At 40.8% G+C, this 25,367-nt stretch overlaps 1 protein-coding gene across 2 annotated transcripts in view; it reads right to left on the bottom strand.

The window, feature by feature from the left end:
* Window positions 1–25,367, bottom strand: part of LOC126162554 (vacuolar protein sorting-associated protein 18 homolog) — a 329,211-nt gene that overhangs the window by 22,570 nt on the left and 281,274 nt on the right. For both annotated transcript variants that reach the window (XM_049919139.1, XM_049919140.1), the window contains 4 exons: window positions 12,994–13,145; window positions 10,611–10,708; window positions 10,318–10,486; window positions 2,235–2,374 (listed from right to left, as the gene is read on the bottom strand). In XM_049919139.1, the coding sequence (XP_049775096.1) occupies window positions 2,235–2,374; window positions 10,318–10,486; window positions 10,611–10,708; window positions 12,994–13,145 (559 nt within the window). The remainder of the gene's footprint in view (window positions 1–2,234; window positions 2,375–10,317; window positions 10,487–10,610; window positions 10,709–12,993; window positions 13,146–25,367) is intronic.

The raw sequence follows: 25,367 nt of genomic DNA, 5'->3' as shown, positions 1-25,367 counted from the left end.
GTGTTATTTGGAAGGTAAGGAAAGATCGATCACGAAATGGAAAATACAGTGAAAATGTGATGAACCTTTGCACAGATGCATTGGGCACTGTGTCTAGTATGCCCGGCAATTGCATCACGTCACTCTTTTCAGTTCTGAGCTCAAAATGAGAGTGTAAAGATGGCTAGAAATTAGCGTCTCCTGCCAAGTATGAGGGCATGGTGCTATGCAATGTCTGAAGCTATGCAATGCACACAACTTAACTATCATGCGGTTCGCTCTACACGACAATTCTCAGCCGCACTCTTCAGGGCCAATGAAGATGCTCCTGCAGCGTTTTCGATGGGAAGTGTTTGATCACCCACAATACAGCCCGTAATCGGCTACCCACAAGATTCATCTCTGCTCAAATGAACTGCTGGCTATGAAGACAATATTTTGACAGAGACGACGGGCTGCAGTCCAGAGTAGAAAATTGTCGAAAAGCGGCTGTCTTCTATAACAAAGGAATTGAAAAGTTGGTACAACGCTACAACAGATGTCTAAGTCTAATTGGCGACTGTGTAGAGAAGTAGCTGGAAGGTGTAGCTAACCGTTGCAAATAAAATAGTTTTGATTTTCACTGTGGCTTCCACTTCACGACCTATTGTTCCTTACATTCCGAATAGCCTTCATATACGAGAGGGATTACTTTGAAGGGGACAAAGCTGACAATGAATAAGTGTACTTTAAGAAAAACAAAAACTGCCATTACTTTTTTATCACACCTTGTACATCACGTATAATTTTCACAAATCAAAAATCTGGTCACAGCATCAGTGTTACTGCACTTTCCTTCTGTTTTCTCTGTGAAGTGTTGAGACTTATACATTTGTTTTGTGACATAATTAATTGATGGTGTGAGGCAAAAGCTTGATAGCTGTGCATGTTACAATGTAACTTGGTTTTACTTTATAATATTGCCACGAAGGGTTAGACGGCAGTAGCTCTGACCAAGGCAGGAACCTTCAGAGTGAGGAAAGCTCAGAAATAAGGTGTCTGTTATTTGGTGTTAACACTGTGATTTCTGACTAACAGATGTAAGGTACCACTTTTGTCTACAGGATAAAAATATTAGGTCTGTCATAGCAACATTATCTGTCGTGACAATCACAGTTCACTTTCTGTCAGCTGTAGAGCCACACTATCACTTATAAACTAAACTGTTCATACTAATGGCTCCAGCAACCCATTCTTTTGAAAACTGGAATAAAAGTGCTCTAGCAAAGTATTGCTCACTCAGTTATGATTGTCTTTTAATTAAAAGCATATACACACTATGTAATCAGAGAAGAAAGAGGTTCAAAGGTGTCAATGTTATATAAATCATATGTTAAAGCAAAAGTGAAGAAATTTAATAAACATTTCACCACAATAATATAAATGTTCGAGGAAGAGATGTCAGTGTTAACGTTCAAATGTAATATGATTGCTATGGTTAACAACAGCAAGAAAGATGAAAAAGAATTTTGAATTGAATGGGTAAAATAACTAGCAAACTTTTTAGACTGAAACAATTAAAGAAAAAGGTGAAATGTGGTGAATACTGCCAGGTATGACAATAGAAACTTCTTCAACATTGGGGAAGGTACAGATCAACAAAAATAAATAAGTAAAAATAGGAAATGGGATAAAATGAATTTGACATAGTGGGATAAAGGTTACACAAACAACCAAATCAAGTGAGAGATTCAAAGTAGACTGGTATAATTAAAATAATTTCCAAGTCTACTGGTACAAACATTAACGTGGAATTGAAGTTTCTGAAACTGTATATATGGGTACAGTACTGCATATAAATGAAACATGGACTTTAGGTAAATGAGGGAACAAGAAACTGGAAACATTTCAGTGTTGAGCTACAGAAGGATGTCAAAAATTAAGTGAGGATGGACCCATTAATCACAATATAGTTTTCTTTTCTGCTGTTATTTTTCCTCTCCCCCTTCCTCCCATCTGTCACCATTTAGTAGGATGCACTATGAACTGCAAAAGCAACACTTTATTTAAATTCCATGTACATTGGTTCTTCTACTGTTGAAAGAATATGTTCATAATGGTATCATTTTCTGACTTTGATAGGTACAGCTTTTTATATCACAACAGTTAATTGACAGCAGCTGTCAACATGAAGAATAGTTGCTTCTCATTTGATATTTATTATTGAAATGAAATCTGCATTGGAACACAAACAATACATCTTACTACGTACTCACCTAATCATGTATTCTCCACAGTACAAACATTCTGATGCAATAATGCTGTCGATATCGGCCTTCAATTGGTCCCTTGCAGACATGGTTGCTGAACCCAGAGAAACAGCATCATCTCTGCCAGACATACTCTGCAGCTGTCGCTGTGGAATGCATATAAAAACTGTAGCATTGGAATGCTCATGAGGAGATAGGATGTAAACAGACAATGTGTCATGTCAATAATCAGTGAGAATTAGAATCTGATCAAAATCACCAGTTTGCATGTCACATCTTAGAACCTCTCCAGTCACCTGAACATCATGCGTGAACTGTCTGTTGACACTAATGGGCTGTAACAAGTGTCAGTTTGTGTGCAGTGTTTAACTGCACATGTGTGTATCATGACTGGGTCCTGCCCTTTGTGTATTTTACTACCACTGGTCATAGCAGATAATAATATGTTCCCACCACAGTGGCAGCCTGCTTACTATTTGAGTATGCCTTAGCTGAGAAGCAGCTGACACTCACTGCAGAACGGCTGTAGTGGTATGAGACAGACATTAACTAACAAGTAATTTTAATTAGTTTACAATGCTGGTTTTGCATTTACTGAGACTGTAATGTCTCACTGCTTTCCTGTACATAGTTACTGTCAATGATCACATGTACAGCAACAGTGTAAGAGTATTGTGTGAAGCAGAGAACTGCACAGTTTACAAAGGCCCCTTGAAAGTTATTTGAATCCTTGCACTCAGTTCTCAAAACATATCTGTGTTTGTAGATAATAATAAAAATCAGTTCAACTGATCGCAGTATCTGACAAGAAAATACAGAAGGATAACCTGTTGTACTGTGCTAGGTTGCCCAGCACAGACAGAAAAATGATTTATACATACACTTTTCCTACCTTGTCTAAGGTTCAGAGCAACATTCTGCATTCTGGTGCTGTTCTATAAAATTTTTCCAGCAAACACGAAGCAAGAACATGTAGATGTCTCTTATTCTTTTATAATTATTATTGGAGTTGTATATGACTGAATACTATCAAACAATAGAAACTCCAGATTGGAATATCAACAATATAAGAAAAAGATAGACTTTTACTCACCATAAAGGTGACACGATGAGTTGCAGACAGGCACGATAAAAAGGCACTTACAAATTAGCTTTTGGCCAGAGCCTTCTTCAGAAAAGGAAACACATGCACATTCAGACCAGTCCAAGTTGCCTGAGACGACAATCGTGTGCGTGAGGTGTGCTTGCTTGTGTGAATGAATGTGTGTATGTGATTTCCCTTCTAAAGAAGGCTTTTGGCCAAAAGCTAATGTGTAAGTCTTTTCACTGTACCTGTCTGCAACTCAAAATGTGCCTTTACTGTTATTATGAATTAACATTAAATAGTCATGGTACTGAGCTATAGCTACGCAAATTCCAATTTTTCCTTAGCAGTCTTCGCATGACACCTGCATAATGTTTTACAGAACACCATTTTGCAAATCCAGCCACATTTTCTGAGGAAATTCTACCATAAAAATTATTTGATACTAATGATATCTCCAGATACAAAACTTTTATTTTATATTAGCATTTTAGTCAACTCTCATTTAGACATGACAGGATGAGTTTTTCATCACTTTAGAGCTAGTGAGCTAGTCTCTCAATCAACAGCTTCTCTAATCAGCAACATGTAAGTGACCTTGATTGAGCGCATAAAATCTGGAAAATAATTTACTTATACTGTATTTGAAGGATTAAGGAATGAAAATCTTGGCTGGAATATAAACAATGGAATGAGTAAAAGACCACCACCCACTGAGCGTGGGAGATGTTGAACCAAGGATAGGTTTTTATGCTGGCGTACATGGAAAATAAGTAATATTTATAAATTAATTTGATTTCTGTACGGAGATATGCAATTAGTACTTATCTAGTTTGTAAATCATTTTTATTTCCAATACACATAAGGCAGCAATTACTTCAGTGCATTTTCATCTATTACATAACTGACACCAGGTCACAGGAACTGTGATCTCTATTGTTTTAAGAAATAAAGAATCACTTCTTTTGTTACCAACTACTGGTTTTGATCTGCACAACAGATCTTCAAGTTGGAACAGAAAAAAAAGGCAACAGCAATGAAAATTACAAAAGTGTGATATTACAAACACTATAATCAGAGATGGCATAATTGGTAACAATCGATTATGAGAGTCCAAACACATCTGTCACCACAAAGTGCAATTGGTCAATGAACATTAAATACCAAGGTAGTGGATGGGGTTAAAAAAAAATTGTATTTACGCCACCTGCAACTTTATATTTACACACACACACACACACTCTCTCTCTCTCTCTCTCTCTCTCTCTACGCCACCTGCAACTTTATATTTCCACACACACACACACACACACACACACACACACACACACACACACACACAAAATTGGTGACTGGTTGGGGGTAAGGAGGATGCTGCGACAGGGAGGAGGAGGAATAGCTGGGTAGGGGTGGAGGACAGTGAAGTGCTGCTGGGGAGCATGTAGGGACGAGGTGGGGAGAGGGTAGGGGAGATATGTGCAGTCGGGAGGTTAGAAAGAGGGCAGGGGAGAGATGGGGAGGGGGAGTTGTGGAAAAGGAGAGATGTAAAACAACTGGATGCGATGGTGGAATGAGAGCTGTGTAGTGCTGGAATGGGAACATGGAAGGGGCTGGATGGGTGAGGACAATGACTAACAAAGGTTGAGCCCAGGAGGGTTACAGGAACTTCAGATATATTGTAGGGAAAGTTGCCACACGCGCAGTTCAGAAAAGCTGCTGTTGGTGGGAAGGATCCATATGGCACAGGCTGTGAAGCAATCATTGCAATGAAGGATGTCATGTTTGGCAGGTTGCTAAGCAATGGGATGGTCCTTTTGTTTCTTGGCCACAGCTTGTCGGTGGCTATTCGTGAGGACAGACAGCTTGTTGGTTGTCATGCCCACATAAAATGCAGAACAGTGGTTGCAGCTTAGATCGTAGATCACATGACTGGTTACACAGGTAGCCCTGCCTTTGATGGGATAGGTGATGTTTATGAACGGAAGGGAGTAGGTGGTGGTGGGGGGATGTATGGGTCAGATCTTTGATCTAGGTCTATTACAGGGACATGAGCCATGAGGTAAGGGACTGGGAGTGGGAGCTATGTAGGGATGGACTAGTATACTGTGTAGGTTTGGTGGACAGTGGAATACCACTGTGGGAGAGGTAGGAAGGATAGTGGGCAAGACATTTCTCATTTCAGGGCACAATGGGAGGTAGTCGAAACCCTGAGTGGTACTAAGTTATGAGGAGAATGGTCCTCTGTGGCCAGACAGTGGGACTTTGGGAGGTGGTGGGAGACTGGAAAGATAAGGCATGGGAGATTTGTTTTTGTACAAGACTGGGAGGATAATTACAGTCTGTGAAGGCTTCAGTGAGACCCTCAGTTTACAACCTCTGACAAAGTTCGTCAGTAGTCTTGTAATATTAACGTAGATGAACTATGAACTACAGTTACCTTACTGTCCTTCGAAATAGTCACCTCCCATAACTATGCACTGCTGAGCTCTGTGATACATGTCCTGGAAGCTTTGCACCAAGTCTTCCTTTGGGGTGGTGTTCAAAAGCCGCATCACATTTAGTTGGATGTCAGGAATATCACCAAATCTCTTTCCTTTCATAGCAAGTTTGAGTTGAAGGAATAGGAAGAAGTCTGGAGGACTGAGATCTGGCGAGTACAGTGGATGTTCAAGTTGCACCACCCCCTTTTTTGCCAAGAACTGTTTGACGATACAGGCTGTGTGTGGGCGAGCACTGTTGTGAACGAACAACTAGAAACACTGTTGTGTGTACTGGGATCATATCCTGTGTAGACACTGCATGAAACGGGTCAAAATTTCAATGTACCATGCAGCATTCAACGTCGTTCCCTCAGGTAGAAATTCCTTGTGGATAATGCCTTGACTATCAAGAAAGGTGATGAGCATTGTTTTGATGCATGATCTTTTGGCTCTAACCTTTTTCTTATGAAGTGATGTCAGAGAATGCCATTCCATGTTTTGCCGTTTTGTTTCAGGATTGTAACAGACATGCCAGGTTTCATCCTTAGTGACAATATCGTTCAAAAACTTGGGTGTCACATCGACCATTTTGACAAAACCCTGTGAAGCCTCTAAACAGGCCTGCTTCTGATCATCAGTCAAGTGATGAGGCACAAGACAACAACTCGTTTTCCTCCTGCATAAGGCTTTATTGCACAGATTCACATTTCATCTACAGTTCATCAGCTTTCATGAGCACAGTTAATTGATGGTCATTCATGATTAATGTCCTCACTTTCTTAATGTTTTAGTCACTGATGGCAGTCACTGGTCATCCACTATGGGGATTGTCAGAAACAATTTCCTGGCCTCCTCGAAAACAGGTGAACCACCAGTACACACACTTCATGGACAGTGCTTGATCCCCATAAAATGTACTATCATTACATGCATTTCTTGCAGTGTCTTGCCAACCTTAAAACAACACTTTAAATTGATCCTTTGCTCATTCATTGTCCTATTCTCCGTTCAGAACCACCGCACTAAACAAGCACTTCATCCGACAGGCCCAACATGGAACACACATGATGCTCAAATGTATTACGGTGGAGCCGGATTGTCAACACTGGCCACTATGCAGTTGCAGCATTGTGAGTCACTAGTGTTGCTCAATCGACATTTCTGACTTCATTCACAGAACTTTATTGTCAGAGGTTGTATTGCGAGAGGGACCGCTTGTCACTGCAGGTGCAACAACCATGGGTGGCTAGGCTGTATGGATGGCAGTTCTCGGTATGTAAAGGTGGCAGCTTCAAAGTGGAGGTATTGCTGGTGGTTAGTAGGTTTGATATTGACGGAGATACTGATGAAGCCATCTTTGAGGTGGAGGTCAACTTCTATGAAGGTGACTTGTTGGGAAGGGTAGGACCAGTAGAAGCAAATCGGGGAGAAGTTGTTGAGTTTCTGGAGGAAAGTAGGTAGGGTGGCCTCATCCTCAATCCAGACTGCAAAGATCGTCATCAATGAATCTGAAACAGGTCAGGGATTTAGCGTTCTGGGTGTTTAGGAAGGATTCCTCTACATGGCCCATGAATAGGTTGGCATAGAATGGTGCCATGCAGGTTCCCATACCCATTCCCCAGATTTGTTTGCACTTAATGCCTTCAAAGGAGAAGTATTGTAGATGAGGACATAGTTGGTCATGGCGACTAGGAAGGAGGTTGTTGGTTTGGAATCCGTCAGGCATTGGGAAAGGAAGTGTTCAATAGCAGTAAGAACATGGGCATTAGGGGTGTTATTGTAAAGGGAGGTGGCATCAGTAGCAGGACACCGTATGGTAAAGGAACAGGAACTGCGAAGAGTCAGTGAAGGAAATGGTTGGTATCTTTTGTATTGGAGGATAGACTGGGTTTAACAGGTTGAAGGTCTTAGTCTACGAGAGCAGAGATTTTCTCAATGAGTGCACAGAGTGGTAGGGGTGTGTAGAGAGACAGACTCCAGGGAGAGATTCTGGGATGGGCCTAAGGTTTAGAGAAGTGACTGGAGATCCTGCTGGATTTCTGGAATGGGGTCACTATGTCAATGTTTGTAGGTAGAAGTATGTAACAGCTGGTGGAGTCCTTCTGCCAGGTAATCCTTGCGGTTCAAAACAAGAGTTGTGAATCCTTTGTCCGCAGGTACAATTATAAGGTCAGAATCAGTTTTTATATGGTGGACTATAGTTCTTTCTGTGGATGTAAGGTTAGGTCACATGTTGAGGGAAATCCCAAATCCCTCAACATTCAAACTAACCTTACGTCAGCAGAAAGAACCGCAGTCCACCATACAAAAACTGATTCTGACCTTATAATAGTACCTGCAGACCGAGGCTCCACCACTGTTGTTTTAAACTGCAAGGATTACCTGGCAGAAGGACTCCACCCGCTGTCACATACTTCCACCTACAAACCTTGGCACAGTGACCCCATTCCAGAAATCCAGCAGAAATCTCCAGTCACTCCTCAAACCTTTAGGCCCATCCCAGAATCTCTCCCCGGAGTCCATCTCTCTACTCACCCCTACCAACCACACACTCATACCTTCTACATGCTTCCTAAAGTCCATAAAACCAACCACCCAGGAGGTCCCATTGTGGCCGGTTACTGTGCCCTCACTGAGAGAATCTCTGCTCTTGTAGACTAAGACCTTCAACCTGTTACCCACAATTTACTCTCCAATACAAAAGATACCAACCATTTCCTCCACTGACTCTCTGCAATTCCTGTCCCTTTACCACACTGTGTCCAGTTCCTCACTACTAATGCCACCTCCCTTTACAATAACATCCCTAATGTCCATGGTTTTACCGATATTGAACACTACCTTTCCCAATGCTCAATGGATTCCAAACCAACAACCTCCTTCCTAGTTGCCATGACCAACTATATCCTCACCCACAATTACTTATTATTTGAATGTATTACCTACAAACAAATCTGGGGTATGGCTGTGAGTACCCACCTGGCACCATCCTATGCCAACCTATTCATGGGCCAACTATAGGAATCCTTCCTAAACACCCAGAATCATAAACCCCTCACCTGGTTCAGATTCACTGATGACATTTTTATGATATGGATCGAGGGTGAGGACAACCTATCCACATTCCTCCAGAACCTTAACAACTTCGCCTCCACTTGCTTCACCTGGTCCTACTCAACCTAAGAAGCCACCTTCCTAGATGTTGACCTCCACCTAAAAGATGGCTACGTCAGTACCTCTGTCCATACCAAACCTACTAATCACCAGCAATACCTCCACTTCGACAGCTGCCACCCATCCCATGCCAAGAAGTGCCTTCCATACAGCCTAGCCACGCACGGTCGTCGCATCTGCTGTGACAAGCATTCCTTCTTGAAATATACTGAGGTTCCCACTAAAGCCTTCACAGATTGTAATTATCCTCCCAGTCTTGTACAAAAACAAATCTCCCATGCCTTAGCTTTCCAGTCTCCCACCACCTCCCTAAGTCCCACCGTCCAGCCACAGAGAAGCATTCCTGTCATAACTCAGTACTACCCAGGAATGGTGCAACTGAATTACATTCTCCACCAGGGTTTTGACTACCTCCCATCATGCCTTGAAATGAGAAATGTCGAGCCCACTATCCTTCCTACCCCTACCACAGTGGTATTCTGCCATCCACCAAATGCTGCATTTTATGTGGGCATGACAACCAACAAGCTGTCTGTGCGCATGAATGGCCACCGACAAGCTGTGGCCAAGAAACAAGTGGACCATCCCACTGCTGAGCAAGCTGCCAAACATGACATCCTTCATTGCAATGATTGCTTCACAGCCTGTGCCATATGGATCCTTCCCACCAACACCAGCTTTTCTGAACTGCGCATGTGGGAACTTTCCCTTCAATATATCCGAAGTTCCTGTAACCCCCCGGGGGATCAACCTATGTTAGTCATTGTCCTCACCCATCCAACCCCTTCCGTGTTCCCAATCCAGCACTACACAGCTCTCATTCCACCATCGCACCCAGTCATTTTACTTCTCTCCTTTTCCACTACCCCCCTCCTCACCTCTCACCTGCCGTCTCTCTATCGCCCTGACTGCACATAGCTCCCATAACCTCTTTCCACCTCATCCCTGCATGCTCCCCAGCCGCATTTCACTGTCCCCCACCCCTACCCTGCTATCCCTCCCCCTCCATGCTCCAGCCTCCTCTTTACCCCTGCCCATTTGCCACACCCATCATGCACTGGCACTGCTGCTCACAGTGTGGCTTCAGTTGCCAGAGACTGCAGTCGTGTGTGTGTGTGTGTGTGTGTGTGTGTGTGTGTGTGTGTGTGTGTGTGTGTCGTCTATTTTTGACGAAGGCCTTACTGGCTGAAAGCTTTATTTGTGACAGTCTTTTTGTTATGCCTTTCTGCAACCCAGCATCTCTGCTATATGGTGAGCAGCAACTTTCCTTTTCATAATATATTTACATTCCATCCCGGATTTTTCATTGTTTGATTCTCATAATATTTTGATATAAAACAAAAACAATTACCTGTAACTCATGTAACTTATTTCTCTTTCCTGCAGGTAAGACAGGAGTGACTTCAGCCAGTAGACAATCACCATGGAAACGATGTCCACATGGAAAAAGGTAAAATGGACGCATCAACAGCTGCAGTTCACATTCACAGCAAACATCTCGCACTTGCACACGAGCATACCTGAAAGGTAAATATTTAATATTAGAATAAGAGAGATAGAGACTATACCACAGAGTCCTAGATGAAGAGTAAGTAATTGTAAGGATCTTAACTATGTTAATGTGAAATTCATATTAATATTTACCTGTTTCGGAAAGCTTGGATTTCTTCTCTAATAACTTCAGCTGATTTGGTTGCTTCTTCCATTTCTTCTTTAAGATCCTGAATATGCTGGTTATATTCCTGCAAACAAAACAGAATTGTTGCTTTGGTACTTAGCTCTTTATGAAGCACTGTCCCTATCCTTCATGTTCTACCCTCCATTTCTACAGTCTTGTTTCCATGATTTTTTTAATTTAAATTTTATATATGATCAGTAAAAATATTTCCTATCAGGGAAGTAAGAAAAGTTAAATTATTTTTAATAGGTCACCACAAGTATTAAGAAAATATAAATTATTTTCTCTCCTTCCTTACATTACTTGTAAAATAATCATTTGGCTTGAGAACTCTTAGTGGACCCCATTTAAGGCATTTTCACCGAAGTAAAAGTGGACATTGTTTCCAGAAATCAAAACTAGGTGCTAAAGTCATCTTCCAGAAACACTAGGCCATGGAGACAGTCAAAGTAACTAAAGGACAAATTAAAGTGTAACAACATATTGCAAAACTGACGTCTTCTAAGTACTAATATGTCATTACTTAAGGTAATACTTAGAAAACATAATGAATATAGAGCAAACTTACACAGAAAAACTGAATACATTATCTGGAAACCAAAAATATACTTTTGTTCATAACAGAATCAGTTATCTCTATAGTTGCAGTGGAGATAAAATTCAATACACTGTCTGGGGTGTGGTAACAGGTACATAGTGTACAAGAATCATTTCCTCCCTTTGTTATTCCACTAATTGCTGGCATTACAGTACTCTTCGTACATGCTTGAAATTATCTATTTTCCAACTTGTGGTCATGCAAATTTTATGTTTATCCATGGGGAATCTGCGAAGCTGATGCTGTTGCTTTTAGAGAAGTCATGCCAGAAAATTGTAAGAAAATGTAGGAAGACCTGCGGAGAATTTATATTTCTTGCATGCATTGCCAGTTGAGCCGGAAAATAAACAAATGCCAAATATTGCACATAAATGTGATGAAAGACTGATTATTGTTTGATTACATAACATGCAACTGAACTTTCACTATCTGGATGGCCTCTGTGAAAACGAGTGTTCATAGAACAATGAAACTTAATAGAAACTTTTGTAAGGTCATGCAGAAGAGAAATACTGAATAAACAAATGTTACTCAATGCGATGACCATCTGCTTCCACAACAGCCTGGACATTTGTACAGATACCATTTCACAATTGTTCACAGAACTTTTCAAATGGTGGACCATGGGAAGTTCAGATGGCACGCAACAAGCTCATGCGCTGCTGCCCACTCTGTCCATTATTTTCAGCCATGGAAACAGTAACTTCTTCTACAATGTGTGGTGCAATTGGCCTTCAGCCTCTCATAGGAGAAATTCCAAAACCACTACGTAATTCAAACTCCCAAATCCTGTTTTTCAATCCCAGTGCAAAAAGAGGACCTCTCTGTGATTATTTAATGCACTGACACTCATGGAAAGCACCAGCACTATTGCTGTTGTTTTCATAAAACAGCTTTATCTGAGTAAGGCCCTGCTAACCTTGTGTTGACTGTCTGCAACTGTAAATGCATACTGATGATTGTGTTTCAACCTTACATTGCTGTACTGGTGCCAGCACCTAACAGTAGGTCATGACACTAGCACTACTAGCAACTCAAATCCTGCTGTGCACAGTCTGAATATCACTCCTATAAAGTTGGGTGCCCATATGGTAAATAGATCACCATCTACACTGGCTCAAGTAACATAAGTTTCATTATAAACACCCTGTACCTTACAGTAAGCATATGGAGCAATTTAAAGTGGAATAACCATATGAAACTAACTGTATGAAAGACAGATGCCAGACTGAATTTCACTGGGGGGAATTCTAAGGAAGTTAACCAAACCACAAAAAAGGTAGCTTATAAAACCCTAATTTGACAGATTATTGATTATTGCTCATTAGCCTGGGGTTGTTGCAAGATAGTATTAATATAGCTGATAGGGTAAGAAACATAGAAGAGAAAAGCATTTCATTTTACAACAGGATGCCAGGTCCAGCCTTAGCGGCCAGTGACAGTGGTCACATATGTGTGAGATGTGAAAGAGAGAGAGAGAGAGAGAGAGAGAGAGAGAGAGAGAGAGAGAGAGAGTGTGTGTGTGTGTGTGTGTGTGTGTTATCTACTTTAGAAAAAAGGTCTTTTGGCCTTAAGCTCACTTGTTTAGCAGTCTTTTTGTTGTGCTGTCTGTGATTCAACATTTCTACTATATGGTGAGAAGCAATCTATCCTTTTCATAACATTGTCAGAATGCCTATATCAGTTACTTAGCCACTACATCACTAAAGCTGGCAATTAATGTTACATCTGCCTTTACAGTGGTACTGTACCTGCAGTGAAGTGCAGATTGCATCCTTAAAGTGATCAATTGTGACAAAGTCTGAAAAGAATGGAAGGATGTCTTCAATTTTGATGAGATCACATTCCTGAAGAAACTGCATAGCCTGTTGGATATCATTCTTCTCACTGACTACATGCTGAGCTGTAAAAAAAACAAATTAAATTAATAGACCCATAGAGAAAAACATTTTTCTCAATAACTGAGAAGTTTTCTTTCTTACTAAGTGGAGGATTTGGCTGAGTCACATTATATACCAGCAAGAGAGGTATATTATTTTGTTAACATGTTGCTACTCAGTACCTGTAGATAGGCACAGTGGTAAAACATAAGACTCACATTGGGGTGGATTGCGGTTCAAGTCCCTATCCAATCATCCAGAGTTAGGTTTGCTGTGGTTTCCATAAATCACCTATGGCAAATGCCTGGATAGCTTCTTTGAAAAAGACATGACTTTCTGAAACTGTACTTGTGTCGTATGACCTTTTTCAATATTACGGGAAGTTACCATGTTTAAAAAAAGGGAAGGAGAGTAAAAATGTTGCAACCACAGAATTCAGCACATGTTCACTGAGTCAGATCCATAATACAAAACACAGTAAATTAACTAAAGAAATATCATATACTTTTACTGACAGTAATAATATCAATATTATTATATTGAAAGAGAATGACCTATTAGAGTTTGGAAGTGATGGAGGGTGAGAAGACAGACAGAGATAGAGAGAGAATGTGTTGGTCTTTTATGGATTAGCACATTACTTTAAGTCATGAAATATTAGTAGGAATTTTCATGCTACATGGTGAGCATTAAGCCAAATGTAAATCATTGCCCGATGTTTATTTTTGTACTATGTGACAGTTTAGTATCCGGGTTTGACTAAAGTGCCAGGCAGTAGGAAGTTGTTGCAGCTACAAGGTCACATGAAGCTCTAGTAACCTTGGTGGCTGGGTGGGGGCCTAAGCCTCCAAGCAAAGGACGACCCAGCCCAAGTCTAATGCCCTGGGGGCACGTATATAAGACAATTCAGGCGGTGCACAGGCAGTACCCATCCCTGCACTGTGAGGTGGCACAATGAGGCTGCTGGTAAGTACATCACAGGTGTTCACAGTTTACACTTTTGAAGAAGCTGCATATAAGGAATTTGTAAACTGAATTGCGAAACAAAGTTGGATGATTGTGCAACATAAAGTACATAAACTACCTATGAGCCTTCATTTTATAAAGCCTTGCGGAACTCATACTCATGAGAAAAAATTTAAGTGAGTGAGGGACAACAATTTAGTTTTATAAAACATGTGAGTTAGTGATTATAATTATTTCTTGCCTTGAAAGCTTCTCTACAACAATACTGAGTGAAGATTATATTGTACTTACTTCTTATACTGATAGATGTATTACAGATACTGATAGGACGTGTGTGTGTGTGTGTGTGTGTGTGTGTGTGTGTGTGTGTGTGTGTGTGTGTGTGTGTGTGTGTGTGTGTGTGTGTACACACACGCTATTCATTACAGCATTGCTATTCATTACAGCATTGCATATTAAAAAAGATCTCTAAGAATACAATCACTGAAAGAAAAAAAGATTCCAATAATCAGCTTATTTTTAGAGTGTTTATATTATTAGAGGAGATATATCAGTTCAGTAAATATTTTTTGTGACATTAATGTACAGCCGTTGGGTACAGCTAATGACAACATGTTGTCTTTTCTGCTTTATTTAAAATCTGTAGCAACACCTTTATGGTTTAGTATTTACTAAGATATTACCAACTTAAGAGTTTTTCTTGTGACTGCTCTGCTGGCATCAGAAGCAAATTTGCCTCAAATACCACAGTCATTTAAATCTTCAAATAAGATTATTTCCTAATCCTATTATATAAAGTGAAAAATATATTCAGTTCGTGTTAATATATGTAATTACAGGCTCTGCTGTGTGCCTTGATGGCATTTTGTGCCGGAGACCCTGTAATCCTGCCACCACTGGCGCCATACAATGCACTGGGCTTTGGTGTTCCACACTCATATGCAGCACTTCCTTATAACTACCATATTCCTCCACCTGTGCCAGCAGTGGCTCCACCATTGAGCCTTAAAACACAGTATCATGCACAGGATGAGTTTGGACAAGCTAGCTATGGCCATACAGAGCCATTCCAAGCCCACAGTGCAGTGCAGGTATGAACATTTTTTAATATTCACTTACATACCTCTTGCATTTACTAGTAATTGAACCATATTTAATAGCATAATGTTTTGTTAGCTACCTACAATGGTATTGACACAGGTTTACTAGGAATGAGAGAGAGTGTGTTTTGCAAAAATAGGGCTACAGAAATATACATATTTAACAGTCAGTTGCATTTGATGGGCTGTACAATTGAAGGTATAATGTTGTCAGTGCTCAAACTCTGCGTTATCTTCAATCACAGAAGTAGAATTCAGTGCAAAGTTAAAACAGCAACCTTTTAGGAGTGCACAGCTCAAGCGGTAGATTAAATCATTATGGTTAGTATTGTGTAGGTAACATACATACATGGTCTATCAGTTTATTAAGTACAGATGTAGATGTACATATATGAAGAGTTATGATGATGATGATGATGATGATGATGATAATGATGAAGACATCAATTTATGACTTACATTGATCTATACAATCTGTGAATAAGGAAAGAGTAAATCACGCTAATATTATTACTTATCTGTATTTTAGAATTAAGTCTGCTATGATGTGGATTGTTTGTATACTACTTTAGTTTTAACAGTTTACTCTGTGGATTAGTAATATGGCAAGTAAGAAACGAAGCAAGTAATGTATACTGACACACATAAGTGCAGTTTTTATTTCCAGTACAAAGGCCATGCAAATCCCAATCTTACAGTGCAACAGCCATATTTTTACATACATATATTTCTCTACAGCCATATTATTAACTTGCAATAAAACTGTTCATATTTAAAGCTCACTGTAAACAGCTTATGTATGATTTAAAGAAACTTACAATTAAGAAAGTGTTGTGTCTTCAGTGTTAATAATCTTTTTGGAAAAAAGAGTATTAACAACGAAATACTAAGAAGATTCATTGTAGAACACCAGCATAACATGTCATTGCTGACGTACATAAAAATGACATACAAAACAACAACAAGAAAAGCTTCAGTTGCAGCAAAGATAACATTTTTATTTGTTGATACTACTGAATGTGCACTAAAAGTTTTCACATAGTATGCTGTATCCTAAACAATGTATGTTAAACTGTTATACTGTACATTGGTTACAAAAAATGGAGGAATTAACAGTGCATCACAGACTGCAGATAATTAACGTATGTTTAGCAGGAGGACCTATTATGTAGAATATCATATTATCTGATACAGTAAGATGTCATGGAGTTTAAGGATACGACTGGCTGCACTACTCAAGGAATTACTGACATTTAATGGAAACTTAAGCTGGAAATGGCTCTAACCAAGCTTTTGGAGCTCAGCACAGGAGGATGGTCATGCTGAAATATGTTTTGGGCAGCAATAACACTGTTCTACTGATTTTCTTGTCACTTTCAAAGGTTACTGCAAGAAGTATGTGAAAGATGTTGACTGACTCTCACTTCGTACCACAGAGGTATTGTTCTGTTCAGATTCTTAAATGGTGGCTGTTTACCAGTGATTCCATCCCAAGGGTGCATGTTTCTAGAAACCAACAGACCAATAGATCAATGCAGACAGTAGGAGATGTAAACTTGGAAAAGTTTCTCCAGTAAGTAATTCTTCGCACAGATATTCAAGTTTGAGTCAGCTGCTGTTGCCTTACGTTATTTACTCATGCTTTGTTGTGAATGATCACGTCCTTTGGAGCTTCTCATGGCCAACAATATCAACTGATGTCCGTTTTACTGAAACACTATGGTGCATTATAGTGGCTAGGGCAGTAAGTTCACCCCCCAGCCCCCTTTTTCTCCCTGCAGTAATTGAGAAGTCTCCAGTTGCATGTTGCTATATGTGAATGACTTGTTTTGATTAGTGAGTACAGTTGTCTAAATCTTACACAAAATGTTCTTCCTTCATTAGTAATGCAACAGCCACACTTTACAATCAAAGCTATATGCAAGAACCAAGTGAATTATTGGGAATTGTCATAAACATTTCAGTTTGTTTGCTATACCAAGTACTTTTCATTTAGAAAAGTTAATTGTGACTGTTGCATTATTAAAGTATGTAGAAAGTGTACTATCAATGCCTGAACATTCTTAGTGATTAACAAAAACTGGTTGTGCCAACAAAATATTGTGTCATTGGAGCTGATTATTCAGTATTGTAAATAATAATCTGTGCATAAAAGTTAAAAAGCTGGCACATATAGGTTATATATATTCCATAACATCATACGGGATCATGTTTTGGAGCAACACATCAATCCAAACTAAAGTTTTCCAAGTCCAACAGTGTGTAATATGAATTATTTTTGGTGTGATTTCAAGAATGTCCTGCAAGAAATTCACAACTCTACTGACACATTTCATAGCAGAACCAGTTATGTATCTATTATTAATAATATCAAATAATGTGAATGTTACGTAAAATCTGACTTCCACACATCTTCACTGCAGTAATGTGCTTTGTGTCAGTAGGTGTTTAAAACTATTTTCTGTTAGAGAGGCTACAACAATAGCCAGAGAGTTATGCTGGTCAGAAACAATACATTTAAAAGTTTATGGGACGTTTCATACTAATTTTTAAGCAGGAATGAGTTTCAGATTTTGTACGTATTCAACATTCATTTCAGTTAGACTCTATGGAAGAAACACTAGCATATCTGTTCTTTCCTAAACATGTAGTTTTGTTTTTATGACTTTTTTACTTCCATAAGGATCTCCTTGCCATGCATCTATGGAATAAAAAGTATGTTTATCTATCTGTCTATCTTTCTACTCATTCAACTTTGAATAATTCATACTGGCGACACTTGGCACATAATGGAAAAATATCTGTTCAGATCACATAATAATCAGTATGTGATCCTGTATATTAGTAAATAAAAGAAAAATGTCAACAGTCAGTGTTAGTAGTTAATGAGCAAATGTATATTGCAGAGTAGGTGGATGAAGCTTCCCACACAAAACTGTCAAATCTTAAAGGAGATTTATGCTTCCATTGATCAGTATGCTCAGTTTAACTGTTTAAATGTATTTGTTGAAAGACACACACACACACACACACACACACACACACACACACACACACACACACACACAGAGAGAGAGAGAGAGAGAGAGAGAGAGAGAGAGATGCTATTTCCAGCTGTAATGTTGTTGATTCCATGGGCACTGGATATTGGGGACTTCCACTGTAAATTATTTTGCTTCGGAGCGGGAAGGGTATTTTAAACTAATTTTCCACTCAGCCTTTACTTGCAATCAATTTTTTAGATCTTTTATGGCTTCACCTTCAGGGAACTTGAAATAATATACATCTACAAGCACATTATGGATGAAACTTCCTGGCAGATTAAAACTGTGTGCCCGACCGAGACTCGAACTCGGGACCTTTGCCTTTCGCGGGCAAGTGCTCTAACAACTGAGCTACCGAAGCACGACTCACAGCTTTACTTCTGCCAGTATCTCATCTCCTACCTTCCAAACTTTACAGAAGCTCTCCTGCGAACCTTGCAGAACTAGCACTCCTGAAAGAAAGGATATGGCAAAGGTCCCGAGTTCGAGTCTCGGTCGGGCACACAGTTTTAATCTGCCAGGAAGTTTCATATCAGCGCACACTCCGCTGCAGAGTGAAAATCTCGTTCTGGAAACATTATGGATGGTTGGTCGGTTTGGAGGAGGTGACCAAACAGCGAGGTCATCGGTCCCACGGGATTATGAAAGGAGGGGGAAGGAAGTCGTCTGTGCCCTTTCAAAGGAACTATCCCGGCATTTGCCCGAAGCGATTTAGGTAAATCACGGAAAACCTAAATCAGGAAGGTCGGACACTGGTTTGAACCGATATCCTCTTTAATGTGAGTCCAGTGTGCCAACCACAGCACCACCTCACTCGGTTATATATTTTCCTGCAGTAGCTCAGTGTCCTCTAATGTGATAAATGTAACATTGTGTCTCATATTTACCATACAGACAACACTAGTACTGCGACAGGACATAATTGTGGATGTGTACTAATAAGATAACCAAACCAAAGTGCCTGAAGATGAAGTTATAACACTGTTATCAATGTCAAGCTCGGTTCGAACACCACAATGCTTTACTAGGCACAGTCGTATTGAATAGGAGACTGAGTTAAATGTGGACAGTGAACGAGAGTACAAGTAGGCTTTTTTCACAGACTATTCCAGAAGTGACAAAAGCGGCAAACAAAAATCGTAGGGTCGATCAAGCATCGAACCTGAGAGCTTCAGAATTACGGTTTTTGGCACTCTACTGTTAAGGGCTTCGAAATCGTGTTCAAATAAAATAAACACAACTGAGGGGAAAATTAGTACGAAAATACCCTTTGCGCTCAATATCTCACTGTAGTTTTTGAAAGTCGGATGTGGGAACATCGATGGCAGTGGAAATTTCAATCAGACCTGTAGGCGTGGTCATACGGCCTAATGGTAAAGATGAATATTGCATTCTCACTACATTTCTATTAAATAATGCGTAACGCGTGTCGGTGTGGCAGGATGCGGCGGGCAACAAGCTGGGCACGTACAGCTACGTGACGCCGTCAGGGCAGGTGGTGCGGCTGGACTACGTGGCGGACGGGCTGGGCTTCCGCGTGGCGAGCAACGCGCTGCCGGTGGCGCCCGAGCCGCCGGGCCCCGAGGCGCTGCCGCAGCCCGTGTCCGAGACGCCAGAGGTGGCGGCGGCGCGCGCCGCGCACCTGGCCGAGGTGGCCGAGGCGGAGGCGCGGTCGCGGTCTCGGCGCGCGCTGCGGCCGCGGCTGGGGCTGGGGCTGCGGCTGCGGGGCCCCGAGACGCCGGCCAGCACGGCGCCGCTGCCGCTGCCGCCGCCGCCGCCCCCCTCGCCGCTGCTGGCCATAGCGGCCGCGCCCTTCGCGCCGCTCGGGCCCGGCTACGGCTACGCCTACGGCCCCGGCCTGGGCCTGGGGTACGGGCTGGGGCTGCCCGCGCACCCGCCGCTGGTGGCTGCCGCCGCCGTCGCGGTGCCCACGGCGCGGCGCGCCTCGCTGTCGCGCGTGGTCAACAACCCCGGACACGCCGTCTCCTACAGGGTCGAGTGAGCTGGCAGCCTGCCACCGCGCACTACGGCTGCTGCAGCTCGTGTCGCCCACCTCCTCAATGTACTCCTTCGGATACCACCCGCCCATATACTCTGCTTTCAAATACATACATTCAAAACCAGTCTCCAGTCTATTTCATTCTCGTAAAAACCTTTGCGAGGTACCACACTCTCATGGCTACCTTCCGTTTTTAAGACCCACTCAACATCACTCAGAAATCTACGTCACACGAATTCTAATCTGGAACCTCCCTCCTACGCTCCAACTCCCAAAGACTTTTTAATTTCCCTCAAGATTATTAACTCATTAATAACTTACACCAGTATTGATCTGTAAGTCGTATTGTCAGCCGTGGAAGCAATTACTGCTATTCTGTCGAAAACTGGAGTGTTGAGAAGGTGGCTGCGTAAAAATACTGGTTTATTCTTACAACAATGTAAAAGGAGCAACTAGCCACGATTAATAATAATATTTATTAAGAAAAAAGAGCGCCGTTACCGGCTTGGAACTGCAGGTTCATCATCAGACGGTTGTCCGCTTTTAAAATTACGTACTGGGTGATCAAAAAGTCAGTATAAAATCGAAAACTGAATAAATCACGGAATAATGTAGATAGAGAGGTACAAATTGACACACATGCATGGAATTACATGGGGTTTTATTAGAACCAAAAAAATACAAACTTTCAACATGTGTCCGACAGACGGCGCTTCATCTCATCAGAATAGCAATAATTAGCATAACAAAGTAAGACAAAGCAAAGATGATGTTCCTTACAGGAAATGCCCGATATGTCCACCATCATTCCTCAACAATAGCTGTAGTCGAGCGATAATGTTGTAAACATCACTGTAAAGCATGTCCGGAGTTATGGTGAGGCATTGGCGTCGGATGTTGTCTTTCAACATACCTAGAGATGTCGGTCGATCACGATACACTTGCGACTTCAGGTAACCCCAAAGCCAATAATCGCACGGACTGAGGTCTGGGTACCTGGGAGGCCAAGCATGACGAAAGTGGCGGCTGAGCACACGATCATCACCAAACGACGCGCGCAAGAAATCTTTCACGCGTCTAGCAATACTTTTTTTTGTTCTAATAAAACCCCATGTCATTCCAAGCATGTGTGCCAATTTTTACCTCTCTATCTACATTATTCCGTGGTTTATTAAGTTTTCAAATTTATACAGACTTTTTCATCAACCGGTACATGCTCATGGTATTTTCCACCATTACGCAAGACTTGGCGGCCGCCTATGTTGGCAAAGGGGGAAAAGGGGGGGGGGGAGGAGGGATAATTTTCAATTCAAACAGCGAACAAACTGAGCAAATGAGGAGAAAAAAAAACGAAAAACAGGAAAAATTAAAATATCGAATTGTTTTCAAAACCATACAGAACAGTCACTGATTACGTCATTGCTTACTTTTACGAAAGTAAACACATTGCCACTACCTACCTCAAAACTTAAGCAGCCGCTATTGAGTACGAAACAGAAACAAAAATGCCCTTAATTCATCTCACGAAATGTATTCGCAGTTGCGAATATGGACTTCAATCAGCTGTATAATGGAATGACGAGACCCAAAATTTGTGCCGGTCCGGGACTCGAACCTGGATTTCCTGCTTATCGCCAGCGTTCGCCTTCCCATTTTCTTTTTTTCTCCCCCTTTTAGGTCTCATTTTGCTCTATATTGGTCGATGAATTTGTTCGTGACGGACGTCCGATGACCACCGTTCAGGTTCTTTGTTGATCCGTTGACTCAGTTTTTTATTACAGAGGGTAGCTAACCCTCTGACTGACCACGCTGAGCTACCGTGCTGGCGCTCGAACCTCCGTCGGAACCAGCCACACAGTCCATGACTGCAGCGCCTTGAGCGCTCGGCTACTCCAGCGCGGAATCCCTATTTGGCTGTCCGAGCACGACTCACAGCCAGACCCAATCTTCCATACGTTGTCAACCATGTGCCTACATCCTGTACTCGCACATCCATTATGTATATTCCCATACAGGGGAGCCATTTTACTTGAAAGCCGCTTGCCCAGTGTCGGCGGATAAATGCGATTTGCAGTGCCTGTGTTATTTCGAATTACGATGAAAAGTTCCTTTGGACATCAGCGAGTACAAGACGTCGGCACATGGTTGACGACATAAGGAACTTTAGGTCTGGTTGTGAGTCGTACTCGGACAGCCAAATTGTAAGGCGACCGCTCGCGATAAGCGGGAAATTTCCACTGTCACCATTCCATTGTACTGCTGTTGATAGTTCGCAATTGTGAATACATTTCATGTATTTCATAACGGCTGTAGTCGCCTTAGTGCTTGTTCCTTCCGACATGAATCCATCTCTGAAGGAACTTTGCATCGCTAATTCGGAATAACACAGGCACCGCATTATCGAATTAATTTATCTCTGTCAAGCGCTTGAAATGGGTATGGCTCGCGATCATATTGCGACTTGATACAATACCTCCCGCAGACCGACTTTTTGTTGTTCTCTCTCCAGATCATTTGTCAATCATCAGTTGTATTGAGTGGTTCTGTTGATGTTTTTAGTTCTGTCATTATTTTCTGTGGACAATCAATCATGTATTCACAAGCTAGCTTTTGTACTTCTCTTTCATTACGTCTAAATTGAGAAAAAGATAAGTGCAGTTCATCATACCCGCACATAATAATGAGTTGGCGTCTGTAAGTCTGTCTCGGACTGATTCGAACTCATACCCATCTCGGGCAAATGATCAGAAGCAGATCGCTTAGAGCATTGAGCCACCGGGCCGGCTAATAAAAGTTGTAGAACTCTCAACAGAAAATGCAAACAAGTCGTCATTTATTTATTTATTTAATTGCACGAAAGCGGATGCTGAAAAACATGAGATCTATTCCTCACTCCACAAATATTTCAATTAAAACGGAAACGAAATACCACGATTATCCAAACGATCTAGTTTGATGCTTTGGCATGTCTCCCATCAGTACAACATTGTTTCTTAATTCAAGAAAAAATTATTCGCAACACAAAATAGTTCCACACCTTTATTAGTCAATTTTGCTGCAATTAAATAAAATAAGTAATTGATGGAAAATTTGGTTGCACTGGTATATTCAGCTGAGTTCTACTTTAAAATGTGCAGCAAATTTTCCTATTTCAATTATTTTGGGAAATTTCAGAACCTGAAAAAAATTAGAACAGAGAAAATTTGTTGTCCTCCATCCATTTTAAAGGCATTAAGGGAAAAGCATGAAAACTGAGGACTGAAGCGGGAGGGGGGTATCAGGAATACCGATGGTAGTAAAAAGGAGGGGGCGTCATCTTTCAGTTCTCGTCAAGGGGAGCAAAACACTTAGCAACGGCCCTGTGTATGTTGCATAATTATGCGATGTTGGCTAGTTTTCATTGCAGTGAAACTTTTTTTTTTTTTGCAGTGGGTGTTCTACAGCAATAAACCACGTTTTTTTTTTTTGTAGGTGTCCCATAGCAAAATACAAGACTGGTTTGATGCAGCTCTCCATGCTACTCTATCCTGTGCAAGCTTCTTCATCTCCCAGTACCTACTGCAACCTATATCCTGAATCTGCTTAGTGTATTCATCTGTTAGTCTCGCTCTACGATTTTTACCCTCCACGCTGCCCTCCAATCTATAAGAGCTGAATTAATTCATGACATCAAAAATCATGCGTCTTTTACACAACTATTCATTTATTTGGAAGTAGTGCATCTTTCGCCGACTAGTAAGCAAGATTTAACACTTACAATACTGCTCTTGTACGTAGTTAACATTAACTGTGGACTGGGTGCAATATGTGATATTTTGGAAGTTATAACTGGTGTTTACAAATATGTAGTTGAAATTTAAAACATTTTTAGGTTAATTTGGCTTTGCATATTAAATATACATGTTTTGGCATTGCTAGTGTTAAATCTGAATCCACAGGTCAAACTTCAATCTAACAGTAATTATCGCCGAGAAAAAAATTGAAAAGGAGTTTCGGTATTCAAATACATACCCTGCTAAGCAAAAAAGTGATCTTTCTGTTCAAATTTCTTTCACAAACTGTGTAAATATAAAGAAATACACAAAACAAGAAATACACAAAACAAGAAATACACAAAACAAGAAATACACAAAACAAGAAATACACAAAACACAAGAACAAAGTAAAATTTAGCGTATGTAAACACGTAACAATGCAAGCAGTCACTTTTTTGGATAGTTATCTATCATTCCATAAACCAGTTTTCGGACCTTTTCAGGTTCATCTTCAGATGGTTTTTCGGAATTTATATATCTGTTTCCAGCATAATGCCGAATGCAGGCTCTGTGACAATATGATGGAACATGCTTTAATGTATCGCCATGAGTACTGTTTATCTGTTGATATGGGTGCAAAAAAGTACCCAGTATTATGCTAGAAACATATGTAACTTCCTGAAAATCATCTTAAGATGAACCTAAAAATGTCTGAAAACCGGTTCATGAAAAAATAAATCACTATTCAAAAAAGTGACTGGTTGCAGTTTCATGTATTTACATTCAATTAACAGTCACGTGTTCTAAAATATATGTAATGGTTAAGCTTAATCTGTAAAATTTAGCGTTCATTATGGAGTACAGTGTGATAAAAACTGAAACATGGAGATACATAGCCCATGACGCTCACTGGAAACATAGGCTCGGATTGATGTCTTGATTTACCCACAGGAAAACTTTCATAACGACACAAACTGCGAAAATAGTACGATAAACGTGTAATCTGAATTTTCATCAACTATTTCGTTCTGATCATCTGCTGACTCGTCAAGGACTTTGCAAATCATTTGCTCCAGACGTTTCGCCCGTTCACTGCTCATTCTGGACACAAAATCAACACAAAGCACACAAAATAAACGAAACAGAGAACTTGAAGGACGACAGCTAACAGCTACGAAACAGGAGACGATGACAAAGCTTTCAGAAAAGACGACACCACTACTAGCATCTAGCAGGAACTACAACGCCTGAAGACCTAACAAACGTTTGTGGGAGCCATAAACATACGTTTGAAACCGAGGAAAATCATTATAACTGGCGTGACGTAATACTACGTCCTCCGCACGTTCCCATTTCCCGCAAGCAGCATAATATTACGTCA

Source organism: Schistocerca cancellata, chromosome 2 (assembly GCF_023864275.1).
Source record: "Schistocerca cancellata isolate TAMUIC-IGC-003103 chromosome 2, iqSchCanc2.1, whole genome shotgun sequence".
Lineage (NCBI taxonomy): Eukaryota > Metazoa > Arthropoda > Insecta > Orthoptera > Acrididae > Schistocerca > Schistocerca cancellata.
This window is presented reverse-complemented; position numbering and strand designations above follow the sequence as displayed.